Consider the following 20426-nt stretch of genomic DNA (forward strand, 5'->3'; position numbering starts at 1 on the left):
AAGATATTCCCTTAAATTTTTTGTTAAACAGCATTCATCAATCACTCTGTGACAAAGTTCTCTTATGTGCTGACTTAATCTGATTCTTGTAGTTTTTGATAGGTGTGAGAAGTGAGATGATTCATTTTCAGAAATACCAAATAAAAGCTGTGCTATCTAGTTAACGATAGGTTTACAACCTATCGTAAATATGCATGACCCCCCCCTCCCCCACCTCGCCCCCCAACCAACAAACCCTTAGACACTTCACTTCCTGGTTCTTCTTCCTCTCTCTTTTTTGTGGGCTTATTTTCACAGGCTTTGGCATGAGCATGTGCAGAAGAACTGAAATCTTTTCATCACCTCAAAGAATGTACATTTGTTCCAGTCAGACTACTTGTTGCCTTACATGGGCATAAGCCACTTCCGGTAAGGCTGTAGTGCCCAGCCAATGAGGAACCAGGGGAGGGACTTGCAGGCTAGGAGATAAATTGCCTGCTGTAACCGCCCGGAGTGTGCCTCTCCCTCAGACACCCGCTCATGCAGGAACGTTCATTAAAGCCTCGCTTCACTGTGCTCCGAGGCTCCGTGTCCCCGCTTTGATTGGGGCAGTGGGCTTATTTCTCACAGTAGAGTAAATTTTATTAACTTTAAATTTCAACTTTTTTTTTTTCCCAAAAAAAGTTCTCACATATTTATTACTGAACCAATCTATTGGTGCAGAAGCATAGGAACAGAGAAAAATCATTTTCCAAATAAAACATGTCTATTGTTCAGGTAGTAGAGAAGTTTACAGTGATAGGATATGAGCAAATGACGTTCATGCAGCATAAGTATGTATGCCATCTCACGTGGGATTTTTTTTAGAGACCCAGTGTGGTTCTTTAATGTCTCCTCTTGGAGTTGTGTATTTTATTACCAGTTTTCATCCAAATCCACTAGAGAATGGAAGATTCTGCTGTTGTTCCTTAGCCAGGAATCACTTGATACTGAAAGTCTCGTGAGAAGACATGGTGAGAACAGTCAATCGCACAACACACTGCGATGGTGGACAAAAGGAGAAAGGAGCTAAAATTCAACACTTAAAAAAAATTTTTTTTTCTTAATGTTTACTTGTTTTTGAGAGACAGAGTAGGAGTGGGGGAGGGGTAGAGAGCCAGAGACACAGAATCCGAAGCAGGCTCCAGGCTCCCAGCTGTCAGCACAGAGCCTGACATGGGGCTGGAACCCACAAGCCATGAGAACATGACCTGAGCTTAAGTGGGATCCCTAACTGAGCCACCCAGGTACCGCTAAAATTCAACTTCTTGACTCTACTTTGCTTTTAATTTTAAGGTCTTTGTGAACTCTAGAAACTTTAGCTGTGTTTTCTTCTATTAGGAAGTTCTTTCCATCCTACAACAAACCCATTGATAATGGGTGAGCACACCGAAGTTGTGGGACAAGTTCAAAAGAGCTATAAGAGCAAGGAGGGAGAATTCTGGTGGCCGAGGTGCAAGACTAGTGAGGCTGGAAGTGAAGCTGGGAGACTCTATCAATTACCTATTACTGCATAACAAACTGCCCCAAAACTTAGTGGCTAAAAGTAACAATCACTTACTTTGGCCATAAATCTGCGCTTGGGCAGGACTCCAATCAGCTCATCTCTGTTCCATGTGGTATCAGATGGAGCTGCTCCACTAGGGGCTGGAGGATCCACTTTCAAAATGGCTCCCCAAGAGGCCTGGCAAGACGGTGCTGGCTATCGGCTGAAAGCTCAGCTAGGGCCCGTTCCACTTCACAGGCCCTTCAGTTTGCTCTTAAGTTGATGGCTGAGCTCTAAGAGTGAAGGGCCACTCAGTTAGGCCAGGTATGTGGAAACCAGTTGAGCAGATGTGTGGACAAAGCCAGGTAGAGCTTGGCAAGAACTCGTGGAAGCTGAAAGTCAGAATGAGGCCACATGTTAGTAATTTGGTCGGGAGGATCAGAAGCCTAGCAAGTGAAGCGGCCGAAGCAGATAATACAATTAGAACCAAGAAACAAGCATAAGAAAATAAGGCAATGACAGAGAGGAAGGCAGAAGCAGGAGTCCAGATCTAAGAAATACGGAGAAATCAGAATGAAGCAAGGCAAGGAGGCAGGGAAACAGGTAAGACTTCAACCCCAAGGCAGGGTGTGTGATGCCTGCATCTCACTGCATGCACATAGCTGGGCTGCTGTGAGATCTCAAGGAACCTTGACGGTGCATCACCAAGATGGGTCTACAATCAATGCAGTGGCCATAATGTCAACATTTAGACAGACAAACACACTAAACACATGATCTGCGGTTACATCAACTCAGGTTTTATTGAAGTTGCTTCTGAATATCCCTATTTAATTTGCTTTAGTGTTCAAGACCCTTTCTTCACTTATCAATCCTTCGCCATGAAAGAGCACCAATTAATTTATCAGTATCAAACTGATTCCCTTATGGCTGTGAAGAAAATCTGTAAAAGATCTGTAGACTGTTAGACTGTATGTACTAAAACACCAAGATCCCCTCTTCAAGTGAGCCAAAGCTTCCTTACACAACTGCAGGCCTACAATGTCTTTTCGCTTTCCCGTCAAGATGAAAATAATAAGAGCACTGACACAATTTTCTTGCTCCTTCAGTCTGAAAGTGTGGATTTATGTTAAAAAAAAAAACAACAGAAAAAAATGAAGCTGGCAGGAAAATAAGTCACTGTGATTGATTAAACTACAATTTTTTATAGAAAAGCATCACTTAACCAGCCTTCCCTTTTCCTTAGACTTTAGGGCAGCTATAAAAACAGAGGCAAAACCACATATATAATAAAAAGTAATAAAAATAAATATTTGAGGGCCTACTGTAGTAGACAGTTTACACATTTCATCCAATCCTCACAGTACTGCGAGAGAATTGTAATCATTGTACAAACGAGGAAGCAGCCTCTGGAGGGTGAGATGACTGGGGCCCAAGGTGACACAGACTGGGCTGGGATTTACATTCAAGTCAATGCCTACAGAGCCCCTGCTCTCTTATGCTGTTCTGGCTCCCAAAAGCCCAACTTTTTGAGATTCTTACTGTTATAGCCCCATCTTCTAAATTTACACTTTTAAGTCTGTGTAACTACTAACAAAAAAATCTAAAATTCTCCTCAATCTACTTGCTAAAACGGGAGGTTGCAAGGAATATTAGAAAACTCTTGAAGTACTTGGAACATTCCATACCTAAAATTATGGTGATTGTAAATCACTGATAAATGACAGCTCGTAACTCATGAAAACCTAGGTAATTGTCATCGGCTCCTTTTCTTGTCACCGTCGGTCAATCTCAAAGGAATGAAGGCAAAAAAATCCAGTTCTTATTGTGAACTCTGATGCTCATTAAGTTTATAGTACATACTTAGTGGAAAGCAGAAAGCGGTTCTGGTTTTAAAAATCTTATACCAGTCTTTTGTTTGCTTCTTAAAAGCATGTACTTGTTTTTTTGGTTTTTTTTTTTAAGTGTCTAATTCTGGTGGAGATGGCAGGGCCCATTGGGGGATGGTTTTATTGATACGTGTGGAGTGTGCTAGAACCATCTATGATGTCTAAGAGGATAACTTTTACCACTCCACGGGATAGGGTCCTAAAGTTCTAGAAATGGATTTACTTTATGGGTAACTGACGTAAAAACCTGAACCCATGCAATCTGGACCTCCAACGACATTTGCTTGCTGGGGACACACTTGCACGTTCATTACAGAACTGTTGCAGCTTAAATGATTAAAGTTAGTATCTAGTTATTCCTTATTCAAGTCCTCACAGAAATTCAGTTTACTGGTTTTAGACATTTTTGAGTCCAGTTCTTAAAAGATGTCTTCCTTCTTAAGAAGCTGAAAGGGTGAGATGAGATCATCATTAAGGCTTCTTCTAACATCACAAATCCATAACTAACCTCCTTTCTAAAGTCTGATTCATAGGTCATTCATTCACTTATTTACTGACCAAATCTTTTACAGAGCACCAGGTATAAGACTAGAAAAAACAACCAACCAAACAAAACCACACAGTCTCACTAACTCCAGCTAGATATTAATACATGTGACATAAGACAAACAAAAACTAGAAAACAAAGTTTATCAGTGTGAGAGAGGTAGTGATTTGTGAGTACCAAAAAAAAAAAAAAAAAAAAAAAAAAAAAAAAAAAATCAGCATAACTAAATGAAATGAGAAATTGTAGGAACCTATTTTTGTCCTGACCACCTCCCTGCATAATCTAATAAAGGATGATAAAGCAAATTTGACGAAGTGGAAGATTTAAGGGCTAGTGGAGAGAAAAGCTGTAGGTAAATTACTTATATAGACCAACTTGGATCATTGGCTATGGGTGCTGCTTCAGTTACCCTGAAATGATTATATACCCAGGGAAGCTGAAAATCTGAAGGTAACTCAGCAAAGACAGCACAACGTTTCTTGGTCATACTTGCTTGAAAGGGACCTCGTATCTTGAATTTCTTGATACTCCTTGCCTTCCAAGTCTTGCCTTGCCCTTAACTAGCCCTTGTAAACGGGAACTGGAAAGGGACAATGAGTGTGAATATGGCCCACCTGGTGGGGACTACAAGGACAAAAGGTGGCTAAAAGAAAAATAACAAGGGGAAGTCCTAAAAAAAAAAAAATCTATGTGTATAAAAATCAACCCAAACGATCTAAATTCATGTAACTCTATGAAGCTTTAGCATCTAAGTACCCAGACGTTGAATCAATCCCTACCATCTCCTTTTCCCACGAAATAACAGATCCTATATAATTCCTGTTACAGAGACCATTAGAAAGAAACATTTAGCTGAAAATACATAAACATATCCTCGTTTCCATCTTTTAAAAAGATTTTCAATTGATAGTCATCAGAGTACCAATTTTAAAATAATTTCCTTAAACAGATTTGGACAAAGGCCACAGGATCACTTGTCACATTGTTCAAATGCCCAATGGCAAGACTTCTGATGAGACCACATAGGTCACATTAAATCCGGAGAGTATTTTAGAAATAAAGCCAATATGACTAAATCCAAAACAGATCACATGAAGTACCTCATGTACAATACAAACCTAGTTTAATAAATAAAGGAAACACAGGTGACTGTACTCTGGGAGAACATCCAGTTCCTCACGGTCCCTTCATAGTCTTCTCTGAGACTCCACAGCCACTTCCACCTGGGCAAGTCTAATGGTGCGGCCATGAAGCTTGTAGCCATCTTGCCTTACTAATGCCACGGTGCCGGGCTGTACCCCAACGCCAGCGGGCACGTGACAGATGAGTTCATGCTCATGAGGGTCGTATTTGTCACCGATGGGTGTCATCTTCTCTAGGCCATGTTTGGCAAACACACTTTTCAGCTTTGCTTCTAAAAGTGATAACCCTCGGAAGATCTTCTCCAGAGTGAGCTTCTGGTCCCCGGGCTCTGTTTCTTCAGAAATGTACTCTGTAGTCTTCTCCAAAATGTCTGCCACCTCTACCAAGTCCTTACAGAAACTCTGAATTCCTAGAGAAACCACACACTTTTATTGTTTGTGAGGAAATCACTTTGCTTTTGGGGGTGGGGTATGGGGAAGGCCCACATAAGGGCTAGCCTACTGGGCACCCCAGAAGTAGGAAGATTGCCACACAGGACTCAGGGATCAACAATTACCACCTGAACCCAACTGACAAACCAGTGTTTCTCTGGGAAGGCATATGACCGGGAAGCCTACCAGGAAATGGGGAAGATGGTTAGAATCTAAGACCTAGGTAAGACTACACACGGGAAGATCAGAAATCTGTCTTTTAAAAACCTGGTCAATGCTTCTTGTATTTTTGTTGCTATTCACCTTTAATATTGAGTTATGTACATTTTGAAAATTCTCACGTCTCAATTTTGCTAAGGCATGCATTCTCAATAGGGATAAGACATGAGTATGGGCAGGGGGCAATAATACAAAAATTATTTGATAAGACCATGCTAAGGGAGATTCAAGAATGGTTGAGAATTGGCTAAATAGGAGCAGGAAAGTAAGATACTCCGTAGGTGAGGTGAGTCTTCAACTGCCTGCTACGAAGTTACGTATACTTGCTGGAGATGGGCCATGAAACTTGCTTAACCTTTTCAGTCACAAAAACTGTTCTGAAACTAAACTCAGTTGTTGAGAAATCTCATTATTCCCAATGCCGCATCTTGATTTTTCTTACAGAAATGATAAGGAATGTCATCATTACAGGTATCTATCATAACGCAAAGTAATGGTAAGGGTGAAAGACTCCGTTCTGGTTTTAATCCAGGGGCAGTTTTAAGGCCATGTGTCATAACAGATAGCCAGTTTAACTGTACTCAGAGATAAAAAGGAAGCTCAGCCACAGGGAAGCAATAAAAGAGATGACAGAGAAGAGATTCCCCAGACTTACTGCCTAGATTCTAGAAGAATAACTGACAGAGGTAAGGATTCTATCTTTAACTTCTGGGTGACAGAGATTCACTATAGTATCTTGAGCAAAACAAGTATAAAATGATTCAAATTAGTCTAATAATAACATACGAAATGGATCTGGGGTGCTGGGGGCATGACAGATGGGCAGGAAGAGAAGATACAAGAAATAGGAGAGCCAAGCGAAGGAATCAGCTGGTGTGACCTGGTCTGGAGTAGGAGGAGGTGAAGGAGAGGAAAAGGGTAAAACCAGGAGGCATTTCCAGGGAACCAGACTTGGTGTGATCAGAGTACCACAAGATACCTCCCTCACCTCCATCAGGGATGGCAGCCGTAAATATTAATGGCTATTAATGAAATCAGTTGAAAAGGTAGAAGAGATTAGCCGAAGGCTTGAAAAGTATGCCGATTAGATCAGAACACCAATGAGAAAAGAATGTCTCATAAAGATCAACCAGGGGTATCCAAAGCATGCCCTATTAAAAGAAGACATACACTCTATTAGAATTTTGAAAGCTCTAAGCTTCTGGGCTGACTGTACATTAACATGGTACAAAGAACCCCAACTCCTGTTCAATCAAGTTGTAAGCATTTGGGGAAATAGAAGCCCAGGTTCTCTTGTTTATATAATGTGGGGTCCAAACTCCGATTCTATTCTCATTATTGTTACTTCAAAAGGAAGTTGGTGTCTGCATCATTTCTTGCGGGTGGGGGAGAATCTTTATGATCTGTTTAAGAGAAGGTGAGTTATTGAGACAAAGCAATCCCTGGAAGGAGTCATCATGCTGTGTTCCATACTAAAAGCTTTCTACTGTGTTTCTACCTCCAGACTTCCTGAGCAATTTTCAATTTTTCTAATATTCCTGGCCACTAGGAGGAAATGATCCAGGCAAATGACTTACGTGGCAGGCATAGTGCTAGACACATTTTGCGCCATAAGTTAATAGATTACCAAACTATTTTATGGTTTAGCTAAATATTTGCTTGTTCCTAGGAACCTTATCAAGTCTTGAGGAAACTGATGGAAGTCCGTTCCAAACTCATCAGAGCCTGACTTCTGGTAAGACAACTTACCCTGCACCCCTCAAGCAGGCAAGAAGTCTTCCCCAGGTACCACAGTTGGTTTATTTGCTACAGAAATTCCTACAGAAATTGCTCAAAGTCAGCAAACTTTTCCTATTAAGGGCCATATATAAATATTTTAGGCTTTGTGGGACAAGACGGAAAAAACCCAAGGATCTTATGTAGGTGATCATTTAACTAAAGAGACAATAAATTCCCCCAATTTTTAACAATGAAATTCAGAACTATATTTATTGACTAACAGGTCGCAGGCTTGGCCTATAGGCTGTAGTTTGCTAAGCCCTGTCCCGACAGTTGGAAATAAGACACTAAAACGTGGATGAAATTATCAGTGATACAATCTGGGGGTCAGTCCTTAGCTAATACTCAAAGCCTTGAAACGTGATGTCCATAGCACTGAATGAGAAGCAGAAGGCTATGCCAAAGCACTAGGGTTTGAAGAGGGGAATGAATGGACAGGACAGGAATGAAGCGAATCCTATGCACAAACAGCAGATAAATGAAGAGTACAGGAGGTAATGTGATACAGGGGAATGAATAATAGACTGGGGGTCAGGAGACAACGGACTCATGCCTCTATCTGTCACCAATTAATTTTTTCAGCTCATCTATAAGAGAAGATTGTACTAGAAAGAACCCAAGGGCCCATCAAGCACCTTTATTCTATGTGCAGTGAAAGTACAATGGTCTGTATGAAATTGTGAGACTGTCAAGTAATCACAGATTTGCCCTCTACTAACACTTTCACGAACATATCTGGAACAAGATGTTGTGTGTTCAGAGAAATACTTCTGAAAGACTTTATTTTTTATATTTTTTAAATGTGCAGCCTTCATATGGATATATTTTTAAGATTTTATTTTTAAATAATCTCTGTACCCAATGTGGGGCTCGAACTTACAACCCCAAAATTAAAAGCTGCATGCTACACTGACTGAGCCAGCCAGGTGCCTCTGACTTAAGAAAAAAAAATTTTTTTTAATGTTTGTTTATTTTTGAGACAGAGCAGGAGTGGGGGAGGGGCAGAGACAGAAGGAGACACAGAATCCGAAGCAGGCTCCAGGCTCTGAGCTGTCAGCACAGAGCCCGATGTGAGGCTCGAACCCACAAACAGTGAGATCATGACCTGAGATCATGACCTGAGCTGAAGTCGGATGCTTAACTGACTGAGCCACCCAGGAGCCCCAAGAAAGACTTTAAATTGGACCAAAAAACCTTTTTCAGTCATCAATGAAAAAACAGATGTAATCTAGCATAACTTCCAGAGTTAATCTGCTTCCATACGTCTTTGAGTTATTTTATAACTTAGTAAGTTGTAAATACTAATGGTAAGGCAAATGGTTATTGCCCATAGTAGTGAAAACTGGTAGAGATACAGTTGATTACTGCTCTATGGATCTAGAGTGATTTTGCTTCTATCAAGAAAATTTTAATATGCCTGATTACTCATGCATCTTGCTCTTTGGATTCTCCTCTGAACATCTTAATGATTCACTTCTTCATTAATGAGTTAAACAGAATTGAATGTAGAAGGCCCAGGATGTTACCCGTACGTGCTTGAAAAATAAAATAACAAAGGTTTTGGTCAAAACAAAAGCAAGCATTATTGTAGCAAATGGTTCACATGGCAACATTCCCAATAAACATTCCAGAAAGCATATGGCAAGGGTACAAGAGCAGGGTAGGGACTGGTTTAGGATGCAGCTGTGTTTTTTACTATGTTCAGTTTGCAAAACTGCTAGTAAGCATCCTTAAACTAAAAAGGCATTTGAATTTTTATCGTGAATAAATCTCTCACCAAATATCTTGGCATCTTCTACACATCTCTGGGTTCGCCGCCTTATGTTTTCACCATCAGCTACAGCCCTCTGGTATCTCATCTGAACACCAAAAGCAAAGTGAAAATGATCAGAAAACATGCTTGCTGGTGGAAAAGAGTGTTTTTGCTACCTTTACAGCCTTCACCCTTGTGACGGATTTTTATTAAAAAAATGAGGAACTGTAGGAATCTTAGATCAATTACTCCAAATCCCCAGCCAAGGCAGGAAGCTACTCTCTTGTGTTTGTGTTTATTTCTTTATTTTGAGAGAGAGACAGAGAGACAGAATCCTAAGCAGGCTCCATGCTATCAGTGTAGAGCCTGACTCGGGGCTCAATCCCACGAACCGTGAGATCATGACCCGAGCCAAAATAAGTCAGACACTCAACCAACTGAGGCAACCAGGCACCCCAGGAACCTACTCTTTATAGCAGCGCTGACAGACTGTCATTTAGCCTCCTATTCTGAACACGTGCTTTTCAAGCTCATTATCTTGAAAGAAAGCTTCCTTTTTCACACTCAGCCAATACTGCCACCCTCTTTCATTCATTGAACTGAACTCTAGGACAACGGTATGTTTAGCTCCTTTAATCTCTTCCTCTTTCATTCTTACAATCTTTGATTCCTTTAATTGCTCTCCTAAGACCTGCTTTCCTACCTCCTCACTATTCTGGGTGGTCTTGCTTTGGAACTACTCTAATTATCACCCTCAAAGTGTGTTTGTCAACCCAGTACCGGGAGAGTATACCAGATGCAGTCTGATCGGCAGAGTAAAATGATAAGCGACGTCATTCATTCAACAAATATCTATTGAGTTTTACTACACGCCAGGCACTGTACCTCCTCTGAAGCTACAACATTAGGTATCTACGTACTGTGACACAACAGGTTTTTAAATGACTATAGACTATTTTGCCTAACATACCTAGCAAGAGGGTGGAGGTGGGGTGAGAGGTAAAGAGCCAATCAGAGGAAATTTAATTGAAAACACTGACATGAAAACTTTATGCAGATATTAAACCAGAGAGAGGATGTGAAGAACAGATAAAATCTACTCACTGTTAAGTCCTGGACTTCCTTCTCCAGTTTCACAGCTTTAAGCTTTAAGGCTCGTTCTGCAAGAGAGGGCCCAAGGTCATCGGGAGGGTCCTCAGAACTGCAGTCCTCTCCAGCAGTTCTCTGGGTGGCAGTGCTGAAAGGATGCAGCCATCCCCTAAAGGGGGAGGGAGGTGGCACATGATGAAAAAAATGTTATCACAAAAAGCCAAAGTGCCCTCAGTCAGTCCCTCTGCGATCGCTTATAAAGGGCTAACTAAGGGGCGCCTGGGTGGCTCAGTTGGTTAAGCATCTGACTTTGGCTCAGGTCATGATCTCATGGTTTGTGGGTTTGAGCCCTGCATCAGGCTCTGTGCTGTCAGCTTGGAGCCTGGAGCCTGCTTTGGATTCTGTGTCTCCCTCTCTCTGCCTCTCTGCCCACCCCCCCCGCCCCCCACTCGGTCTCTCTCTCAAAAATAAAGAAACATTAAAATAAATAAATAAAGGGCTTACTAAGTCGGGTTTTATTTTCATCTCACAGAGTGTGAGAGAAATAGTATTATCACCTCAACTGTATCAATGAGAAAACTGACGCTCAGAGAGGCTTATGACTTGCTTAAGATCACACAGCTAGTATTCAGCTGAACCACGGTACTGAACACAAGGCAGCAGAAATAGCCAGAAGTGGGGACACAAAACTCAGCAAGAGAAAACTAAGTTCTAATACCCAGAACCAGCAGGGCAATACCAGAAGCAGGAATTCAAAACACAAAGCCATACATTTCTGATTCAATCCTTCATTTCACAAATGGGGAAAATTAAGCCTAGTAAAGGGACTGTGTCAAACTGGAGTCAGGCCTAGAATTCTAAAGCTTTCTTGACCACAAGTGCTTAAGTAAGGCTTTTATGGAAGAAAACCTGTGTTAGGGGAAATTCTGAGTTGGGAACCCACTTCTCTGTAAAATCACGTCAATTAAATACTTATAAAACACTACACATTCCAGCGGGTGCACTAAAAACAGGTGAATAAAACAGATCTTTGTATTCAATCATGTTTGTAATCTGGAATTTGGTACAGCTCAAATGTCTGACATACAGTTGTTTACAAAGAAAGACATTTAGAGCAGGGGCTACTTTATAAATCTTGGATTGTAGCAGTTCTGCCTCCTCCTTCAAGGAAGTTTCCATTACACCTCCTGGATGCTCATAATTTGACTTGAAGTAAAATCATCAATAAAATTCAACCCATGAGCACAGAGGTCTTTAAAACAAACAGTTTACGTATATAAACTGGCATATAATGAAGGGCAGTCACTGGGGTGACATCCACGCAAAGATTTAAAGGGGGAAAAGGAGTTTGCATCAAGAAAGGGAGAGGGAACATTCAGTATAAAGCTATGGGCAAGATGACTTTTATGTTCCAGACTTTCCTTCCAGGCCAGGACTGGGCTCTGCTATTACAATCTGGTGTCAGATTATATATGGTTTCTCCATTTTTGGTTCAGAAAATATGATCACCATAGATCTGGGGCAAATCACACAGGGTGAAATAATACCTCCTTTCTCCTAACCCCCTAACAAACCTACATTTATCCAACTGAAATTAGGTCAAAATACTCCCAGGGCCAGTTTAAAGAGAAAATGGCCAAAAAAAAAAAAAAAAAAAAAAAAAAAGAGAGAGAGAAAAAAGAGAGAGAGAGAGAGAGAATATGGCCAAAGCCCAAGTCTGAAGAGGAGAGTTGAGGCTGATCCCCTCAATTCCTCCTGCTTCAGAAATGGAGGGGAAATTTTATCAGAAGGAAACTTTCTTCTTCTGGTCAGTACCTACATCACAAACTGCCAAAAAGACTTAAAAAAAAAACAAAAAAAACCAAGCCGCAAACCTTGAATTCAACCTCACACCCGGGTGCTAGGGCAGGGTGCTAGCTAGGTCAGGTGTGTTAAGATAAAAAGGTGACAAATAGTTACGTGAAATTCCCGGAGACCCCGCGGCTTAATTTACACTTCAGGAAGTCCAACCTTACCCATCCCCCAATTCACTCTTTTTTATTCTTTCTCAGGAAGAAACAGTTAAACACGGAATCGTTCCTGAGAATTAACGCTGCTCACTAATTAAAAGAGCAGATTCTAGAGCCCTGAATCTCGGGCTGGGTTCCACAATTATGGAGTGTTTGAGTTTGGGTAAGTTACTCAACTTTTCTAAACCTCAGTTTTCTCGATTGAACGGGAGAATAAAAAGAACTACCCATAGAGTTCTACAATCAGCATGACAAGTGATCGATAAAAGGTGCCGCAGCCGATGGTGAAAAGCAGCAGCAAATGGAACTTCATAGACTCCGGGGAGCAGGTGGAAGGGCCGTTTGGAGAGGCCAAGTCCAACGCCCTCCTTTTACCGACAGGTGAAGTGTAGCCGGGATAACAGGGAAGGGACTGGCCCAGAGGCACACAGGGAGTCAACGGGGAGAATTCCAATTTAACAGCGGACACTCTGGCTGGGGAGGTTGGGAGTAAAGGCCGGGAAAGGTACAACCCCAATTCAATCGACGCTCGGGGCTGAAGAGTTGCCACCCCTGAGGAACGTGACCTCCGCTCTTCCCACCTTCCTTGGCCTGGCAAGAGGGCGCGACTGTGTGCCTCAGTTTCCTTCTCTGTAGAATGGGGCCGTGAGCGCCCGATCGGAGCAGCCGAGAAGCTTGGTGGATCAGCTCGCGCCCTTCCAGCCCACAACCGTCCTTCCAGCTCGCTCGTCTCGCACTACCCTCAACCCTCCACTCGCGGCCTGCTTCGCTTACCTGCCTTCGGACGCGGCACTCGAGGCCAGGAGGCGCTGCACCAGCCGCCGGACCGCCCACACTGAACGCGCGGCCATATTCCCGAACCCGGCTGACGGAGGCAGCGCAAGCGCACTTGCTCCAAATGACGAGATTCTCTAGATGCCACTCTTCCCGGCAGCCTTCGCGGGCTCTCCCGGCCCAGGGTCCGGGTCGCGAACGCCACACTTCCGGCTGTCTTTGCGCGCCGTGCTCGTGTCCATCCGGTGTCCCCGACGGAACGCGACACTTCCGGTCCCCCGCGCGTGGGGCGCGTAGGGTGGGTTCCTGTTGTAGGACTCAGGCTCCGTGTTCGTCGAGAAATCCGCCGGGAACACGGGGGATCTCAGCTGTACCCTCAAGGGGCTTACGTAAAGTTGTAAACAATAAACGAAGGCAAACGCATTAAGTCAAAATATGACCGGTGTTTAAAGGTGAGGGGCGTAGTGTCACGGAAGCCTGGAACATGATGTGGCCGAGTGTGGGCAGTTGCCCCCAGAGGGAAAAATAGTTGAATTGAAAGCTGAAGGATGCGTAGATGCAAAGAGGAGGAAGGTGGTTCAGGTAGAGGTAAACAGCTTTTGCAAAGACCCAGTCAATAGGGAGAGAACATTGCGAGTAACCGCTGAAATATTGGAGGGAAGAGGGGCAACACAACACGATTAGCGGAACAGATCACGCGAGGGATTTAAAAAATTGGAGCCCGACTCCCGCATCACTCTTACTGTTTTCTCCCCTTCCAATTCCCTTGTTTTCTGACTTTATTATGTTTTTAAAATGCATTTTCTCATTTCCCTTCGCTAGAATGTGAGCTCCGTTAGGGCAGAGATTATCTTGTCTATTTCCAATGAACGGTGGAACAGTGTCCTGGTGTAGTTCAAAATTTTTTTGTTGAATGTGAACTTGAGTCTTACTCTGATTGCAGTGGGGACATGTTACAAAACCTTTACATGTGTAACGGGTGGCCTTGACTCCCGTATGACAGATTGCTGGATCTAAGCAGAGAAGTAGGGAGACAAGCTGTTGGACTAGTCCATTCAAGGGAGGGCTGTATTTTGTCCTGGGACTCCTTAATAGACCTTTGTAACCACCCTATCTGAAGTAGCTACTCTTTTAGGTGTGTTAGGCACGTTTTTGTTTCCATATTAGTATTTCATTTGTTTTCTTTCTGTTCTCCCAACTAGAGTTTGAGCTTCATGAGGGTCCACAGCTGTGATTTCTGACATCTGTCTAGTACAGTAGGTGTACATGGTAGGTTCATACCAGGTGTTTGTTGAATGAATGAATGAATTGTTGGTGTCAGTGGAGATAGGAAGAAGTGGAAGAATTTGAGAGAAATTTAATATGGAAAATTGACAAGATAGACTGGTGATTGGGGTTGAGGGCACTTGGAGTTGCTAGACTAGTTACTGCACAGTCCCCAAGGTAAAAACAACAACAACAACATTATTTAAGGAATGGGAGGTGTGTCCTCATTATTCTAAATCTTCACCATAACATGGTTTACTTGTACTGCAGCTATTTGGGTCAGATTTTCTCTCTCCTGGTCTGCAAGTTCCTTGAGGACAGAGCTGGAGACTTTTGCATCTTTATATTCTGTCCAAGGCCCAACTCAAATGTGTTGTAACCAATACCTTATGTCTCCTTTTCGTCTCAGGAGAAGAGCAGCCTGGGTGCAGAAGGGATTATGATCCCCTTTACATTTGAGAAAACTGAGGCTCCGAGAGGTTGGTACACCTGCTCAGGGTCCCCGACTGATCCAGGGACGTCAGAAATCTGATAGTCCCCACACTTGGGGCAGGGTCGGGAAGGATGGAGCTTCAGCTCCACCCTAGAGCCGTGAGCCTATACCTTGAAAAAAACAACCAAACGAGGCATTTTCACAGACAAGGACTGGCCTCTGTGCTTTAGCCATTTTGTTTGCACTCTCTTAGCTGATTGACTTAACATCAAGGCTGCATACGTGCGTCCATTCATTCATCTAGGTATTAAGCGCTAGTGTGCTTCTGAATGCTGCAGTTCGGGGGTGGGGGGCTGGGGGGGGGGGTAAGACATGAAGGAAATAGAACCTTGGAACTCAGAGGAAGGGTTGCTCCTGCAAGTGACATAACCCCTCTGTGCTTCACTTTCCCCACCTGTGAAAACTGGGATGCCAGAAACTGTCGCACAGAGTTTTAGTGCAAACTAAAGGGATAATGCCTGGAAAAGTGATCAGGTAGCACCAGGACTGGCTACATAATTTAAAGGGCAAAAGGGGCACCCGGGTGGCTCAGTCGGCTAAGTGTCGGTCTTCAGCTCAGGTCATGATCTCACGGTCCGTTTGTTTGAGACCCGCACTGGGCTCTCTGCTGACTGCGCAGAGCCTGGAGCCTGCTTTGGATTCTGTGTCTCTCTTCTCTCTGTTCCTCCCCTGCTCACGCTCTGTCTCTCTCTCTCTCTCTCTCTCTCTCTCAAAAATAAACATTAAAAAAAATTATTAAGAGGGCAACAGCAGCGCCTTAAACCAAACTCAGGGCTCTACTCATCTTTGTGACTGCACCGGTTGTGTGCCCGTGAAGCTGGCCTTGGCTGACACAGTACCTGATGCATGGAGTACTCGATAAATGCTTATTATTAATTCTGTGGTGTTCCCCCCACCCTCAACAAGTTGCAACATCTATCAGTGGGAAAAGATGCTCAACCCCAAAATAACACACTGAGGACACACTGAGGATGTAATTGGAGTATTTGGTGTCATTCCAGGATCCACATTTAAAAAAAGAACATTAACAATCCAGATGATGTGAGCTCCTTTCTCGTTGAAGATATTTAAGTGGAATCTGGATGCAAACTGTCAGTTATGGATTAGTTGCCTTTTAGCTTTTTGGTGGCTGTAATAACCATATACACATCATTTCTTCAGTAGAAAGAACGCAGAATTTTTAGTCAGACATTTGTTATCTAGCTAATAATGAAAGCCATTATTGACTGAGGATTTCTTGTTTCTCAGACAGTATGCAAAATGCTTCCCATGTATTATCTCATTGAATCTCCCCAATAGTCCTGGGAGGAAAATAGAACCATTAACCTGGGTTTCACAGGTAAAGAAAACAAGAATCAGAGAGGGCGAGTGACTTTCCCAGAGTCACCAGCTGGTCAGTGGCAGAGGCAGGGCTCAAACCCAACCCTGTGTAGATCCAGGCTCATAAGCCCTAAGCCTTATGCTTTGCCACTGGCCAGCTGGATGATTTTGGTCAGAGTTATTTTCCCTATTCTGGTTCCTGGCTGTCTCCAAGGGTGGTAAAGTTTGGATAAGGCACACGTTTGTAAAGCCCTAGGTAGGGTAAAGTGTGTGAGACCTCCATCAAAGTGTCCAAAGGCTGTTCTGGGATTTCCCTTCTCTCTCCTTGAGCTAAACTTGGAGCTCTTAACAGTTAACTGGTCTTATCTGTTTTTGGAAGGAAATGTAAAGACCTCAATAGCGCCTATAGTGTTGAGAAGGTAGCGAGTGGCACAGCAAGGAGACTGCCCCAGACTTGAGGTCCTTGCTTCCCCATAAAAGTATCAAGTGTAAGTAAAAGGCACTATGGCAGAAGTGAGCCACTGTCCTCTGATTCTCCCTGATGATTTTACTTGATAAACAGATAAGGAAGGGCAGACCGGGGAGAGCCTCCAAGTGCAAAATAAGGATAAAGACATAAAGAGCATCACTTGGATTTCTAACCATTGCTCCTGGAGCCTGAGTGTCACATGAAATAGGTAAAGGACTTGACCGACCACAAATGGCCCCACCCTACAATGCCTGCAGCATCCTGGGGACGTTAGAAACCAATGTTCCCATCACTCTCGCTAAGAGCTCAAAGTAAGTCAGCTGCTGAACCTCCCCTTGCCTGCTGCATATCCGATCTCTAATTTGAAAACCACTCCACTGTGGGGTTCTGGTAGCTGCATCTGCCTGGTTGTAAGGCACAAAAGGGCTGAGTGCAGAATTTGCATGTCGTCTATAGCTTTCGTCCACCTTTACGTAGGCAGGGAAATTCTATTCATAGTTCGGCCTATTTATGTTGTCCAGTGGTTGTCGGCAATGCCCAGCATGAATCCAGTAGGCCCATGTGTGATCAGCTGATCAAGTCTTGTCTCTGTGCTGTACCACCGGCTTCAGCACTGTCTTCCTTTGCCCTGAGGCCTGGGAATGGGATGCTGAGAATGGGACTTATTCACGTGTGCTTTCGTTCCTTCTTCGGAAGAGAGGGCAAAGACGTTTCACAAAACCTTTGCAACCGTGCGGATTTCTGTCTCCCTCCACCCGTTTTCCACCCTCTGTGAAGTTATAAGGACACTCTCCGTGTCCCTCTTCCCTTCTACTTCTTCCCTCCCCATATCCCCTAGAATCATGCAGATGATAAACGCTGGTCTTTTGGGTGCCCTGGAGAGTGGGGGCTACTTCGAGTCTTTTGGCATCTCCTGGTGAAAAAAGTGTTTCCAATGCAGTCTTGTATTTCCTTAGGAATGAAATCTTCACCCTCTTTCTAGGTCTTCTTCATTTCCCATTCCTGAAGGACAGAAAGACAAGACAGGTCAGTTTGCTGAATGTTCCATGTGACTTGCAGGATAAAAACATTCTACTGCACCTAATTATATCAAGATCTCCACGGACCAGATTAGAGAGCCATGGGTCCTAGTCTCACTCGCTCTCTGTAGCCTTGGGTAAGTCATTTCTCCACACTGGGGCTCATCTTCAGGGGGGCCCAAATATCACATAGTTTGTCTTTCTCAGACAAGGAAACTGAGGCCCATAGAGAGGAGAATGGGGACAACTTTTGACTCTAATGCTGTTCCACCGGACCTTGGTGTGGAGGAGGAGGCTGATGAGAGAGAAACCAAAGCAGTTTGGTAAGGAAGGGTGAGGGCAGGGGGCTCACAGGGCTCCATTCTTTCCCCTGGAGCTGTATAGGGGTTCATCTGAGAGGGATACTGATGTCTTGGCCAATAGTGATTGGCTTTTTACCCCTAAATGATGCAAAAGGATTTTCAGCCAGCTCTGGAGGTGATGGTGTGAACCAGGGTTCACAGGGATGGTTCGAACATTCTTGCTAGGAAGATTCCCCGATCCCACCCTGCTCTTCCCCCAGTGTTCACCATCTACACCGCAGTTGCCGAGGGCAATGACGGGAATAATCACCCTTAATTCCTTTCTTTTCCTCATCCTCCACATCCTCACCAGGAAATCCTTCGTCTCTACCTCCAAAGCCATCCACTTCAAATCACCCCCACCAAACCTTTCTCATCTCTCATCTAGATGACTGGTCTCTCTTGTCCCCTTATCAGTTCTCACCATTGTTCCAGAACGGTCTTTTAAATACGTAATTCGTCTCCAAAAATTTTTTGCCCGGAACTTGCCAGTGACTTTCAGAATGTTAAAACAAAATTCACAGTTCTTTCCATGGCTTACAAGGGTCAAAGGGAAGCGAACTGGCCCACAGGCCATGTCTGGCCCGCTGCATGTTTTTGTAGCACCCATCAGCTTAAGAATGGTTTTCACATTTTTAAATGTGCGGAAAAAATAAAAAATAAAAACAGTAACGGTTTTTCTTGACATGTGAAAATTTTATGAAGTTCAAACCTCAGTGTCCATAAATAAAGTTTTCCTGGGACACGGCCATGTCCATCTTGTTTACATGTTGTCTGTGGCTACTTTCCTGCTATAACAGCAGAGCTGAGTCATTCTGGAAGAAACTCTGTGGTCCACAGGCTCTCCTATATTTACCATCCGGATCTTTATAGCAAAAGTTTGCTGATATCTAGCCTAGATGATCTCGCCTCTGGCTGGTTACTTCTCTAATCTTATGTCCTAATGCTCGGGTGTTTGATTTTCAAGTCCACAATTTCTTATGCCCAGTTCTGAAATCCAGAAATCCCTAAAACCAAAATTTTTCTAAAGTGTTTGGGCACAAACTCAACTGGTGGCAAAACCTGACCTGAACTGATATGAGGCTGTTTATAACCTATTTATTCTACAGGGGGTGAAGATTCATGTGCCTTGTAAGATTTTTAACGTGTTTGCTTACAGGGGACCTCCTGAGAATTTGTTGGAGTTTTTCATCATACTCAGTCTGTGTACCATATTACCTTTCTAAAATCCAAAAAGTTCTGTAGCACAGCTGGCCCCAAGATGATCAGACTGTGGGCCAGTATCATGGAGGGAGCCCTGGACTTGGAATTGGAAGAGGTGGGTTTGCAGCCCAGATCTTGCAATGATGCCCTGCATAACCTTGGACAGGTCTCTTCACTTCCTGCTCATCGGTTTCCTCACCTATGAAACGGGGCCTTTCCTGTCCCCAAACCCACTGGAGGCTCAGAAACCAGAAAACTGAGCTTGTTAGAACTGTGTGTTAAGAATGAGTCAATAGGGACCGAACGAGATTTGAGGACCTTCTCGGAGCAAACTTCCTGAGTTTGCGTGGATGTGCTGGCATTTCTCCGCCTTTCTAACTAGATGATGTTTTGGCTTTTGGTGAGGTTCCATCGGAAGGCTGCCCGGTGTCTGAATTTTAATTAGCTGAGCTATTGCTTGCTATACCTTGGCTTTCTGTAGCACCCTTCCTTGGTTAGAGGTTACGATGGATGGGCTTCTCTTCCTCAGCTCAGAAATACAGTTGACAGGGAGAGGTTGCTCTGAGGCACTGTTCTGGGCTTTATGCGCAGTTTCCTGTTGGTGACAAGAAGCAGTTACATAGGTGAGGTCTAGGGTGGCTACCCACACCTGGCTTGCCCTCTAAAGAACGCAAATAGAGTATTTGCAAACGTGCAAATAGCACAGACATGCCGGCACCAAACAGGGTGAGGGGAGGAAGACTCTTGAGGGCCTCAGAATAAAGGTAATGACGTCTAGAATTACTGAGCCCTCACGATGTACCAGGCATTGCGTGGATTAGCTCCTCTAGCCTTTCCAAACCTATGAACTAGACGCTAGTATCGGTCAAACTATTTTACAGATAAGGGAAATGGCAAGGTCGGGTCACTGCCCGAGGTCACATAGCTGGCAAGTGGGAGGGCCAGGATTCGGACCCCATAGCCCTCTCTCTTAACCTCTGCCCTGCATTCCTTCCCATTTTGTTGGTTTGTTTTAATGTTTGTTTATCTTGAGAGAGAGTGTGCGCGGGTGCACGTGTGAGAGTGGGGGAGGGGCAGAGAGAGGGAGAGAGAATCCCAAGCAGGTCCTGTGCTATCAGCGCAGAGCCCAGTGTGGGCTCGATCTTGCGATCTGTGACATCGTGACCTGAGCTGAAATC

General features: G+C 43.7%; 2 protein-coding genes and 1 long non-coding RNA gene across 5 annotated transcripts in view; 1 reads left to right on the plus strand and 2 right to left on the minus strand.

The window, feature by feature from the left end:
* Positions 1-734: 734 nt before the first annotated feature.
* Positions 735-13299, minus strand: GRPEL2 (GrpE like 2, mitochondrial). Of its 2 annotated transcripts, XR_006205630.1 has the most exons (6): positions 13138-13299; positions 10370-10523; positions 9290-9371; positions 5059-5492; positions 1580-1896; positions 735-1018 (listed from the first exon to the last, which is right to left on the minus strand). XR_006205630.1 is itself a non-coding variant. In XM_042949613.1 (4 exons), the coding sequence occupies exons 1-4, from the start codon at positions 13212-13214 to the stop codon at positions 5128-5130; spliced, it is 678 nt and encodes a 225-aa protein (XP_042805547.1). In that variant the 5' UTR covers positions 13215-13299; the 3' UTR covers positions 5047-5127. The 2 variants fall into 2 exon arrangements, 1 of the variants encoding a protein (XP_042805547.1); XM_042949613.1 differs by lacking the exons at positions 735-1018; positions 1580-1896 and having other exon boundaries at positions 5047-5492.
* Positions 13300-13450: 151 nt separating this feature from the next.
* On the plus strand, positions 13451-17831 carry LOC122226459. Its single transcript, XR_006205637.1, has 3 exons — positions 13451-13589; positions 14813-14882; positions 17668-17831. It is a non-coding gene; the product is annotated as an uncharacterized LOC122226459 (long non-coding RNA).
* The window catches only part of AFAP1L1 (actin filament associated protein 1 like 1), a 62248-nt gene continuing 57632 nt past the window's right edge, over positions 15811-20426 (minus strand). For both annotated transcript variants that reach the window (XM_042949584.1, XM_042949593.1), the window contains exons 18-19: positions 19715-19843; positions 15811-17687 (exon numbers count right to left, since the gene is read on the minus strand). In XM_042949584.1, the coding sequence (XP_042805518.1) occupies positions 17664-17687; positions 19715-19843 (153 nt within the window). In that variant the 3' untranslated portion in view covers positions 15811-17663. The remainder of the gene's footprint in view (positions 17688-19714; positions 19844-20426) is intronic.

The sequence above is a fragment of the Panthera leo genome, chromosome A1 (assembly GCF_018350215.1).
Source record: "Panthera leo isolate Ple1 chromosome A1, P.leo_Ple1_pat1.1, whole genome shotgun sequence".
In the NCBI taxonomy this organism is placed as follows: Eukaryota; Metazoa; Chordata; class Mammalia; order Carnivora; family Felidae; genus Panthera; species Panthera leo.

Excerpts from the sequence above, each read along its gene's own strand:
- GRPEL2 (XM_042949613.1), bottom strand. The coding sequence starts at position 13,214 with ATGGCCGCGCGTTCAGTGTGGGCGGTCCGGCGGCTGGTGCAGCGCCTC. Across the intron at positions 10,524-13,137 it reads AGTGCCGCGTCCGAAGGCAG|GGGATGGCTGCATCCTTTCA; the intron begins GTAAGCGAAGCA and ends CTCCCCCTTTAG. Across the intron at positions 9,372-10,369 it reads AGGAAGTCCAGGACTTAACA|ATGAGATACCAGAGGGCTGT; the intron begins GTGAGTAGATTT and ends TTTGGTGTTCAG.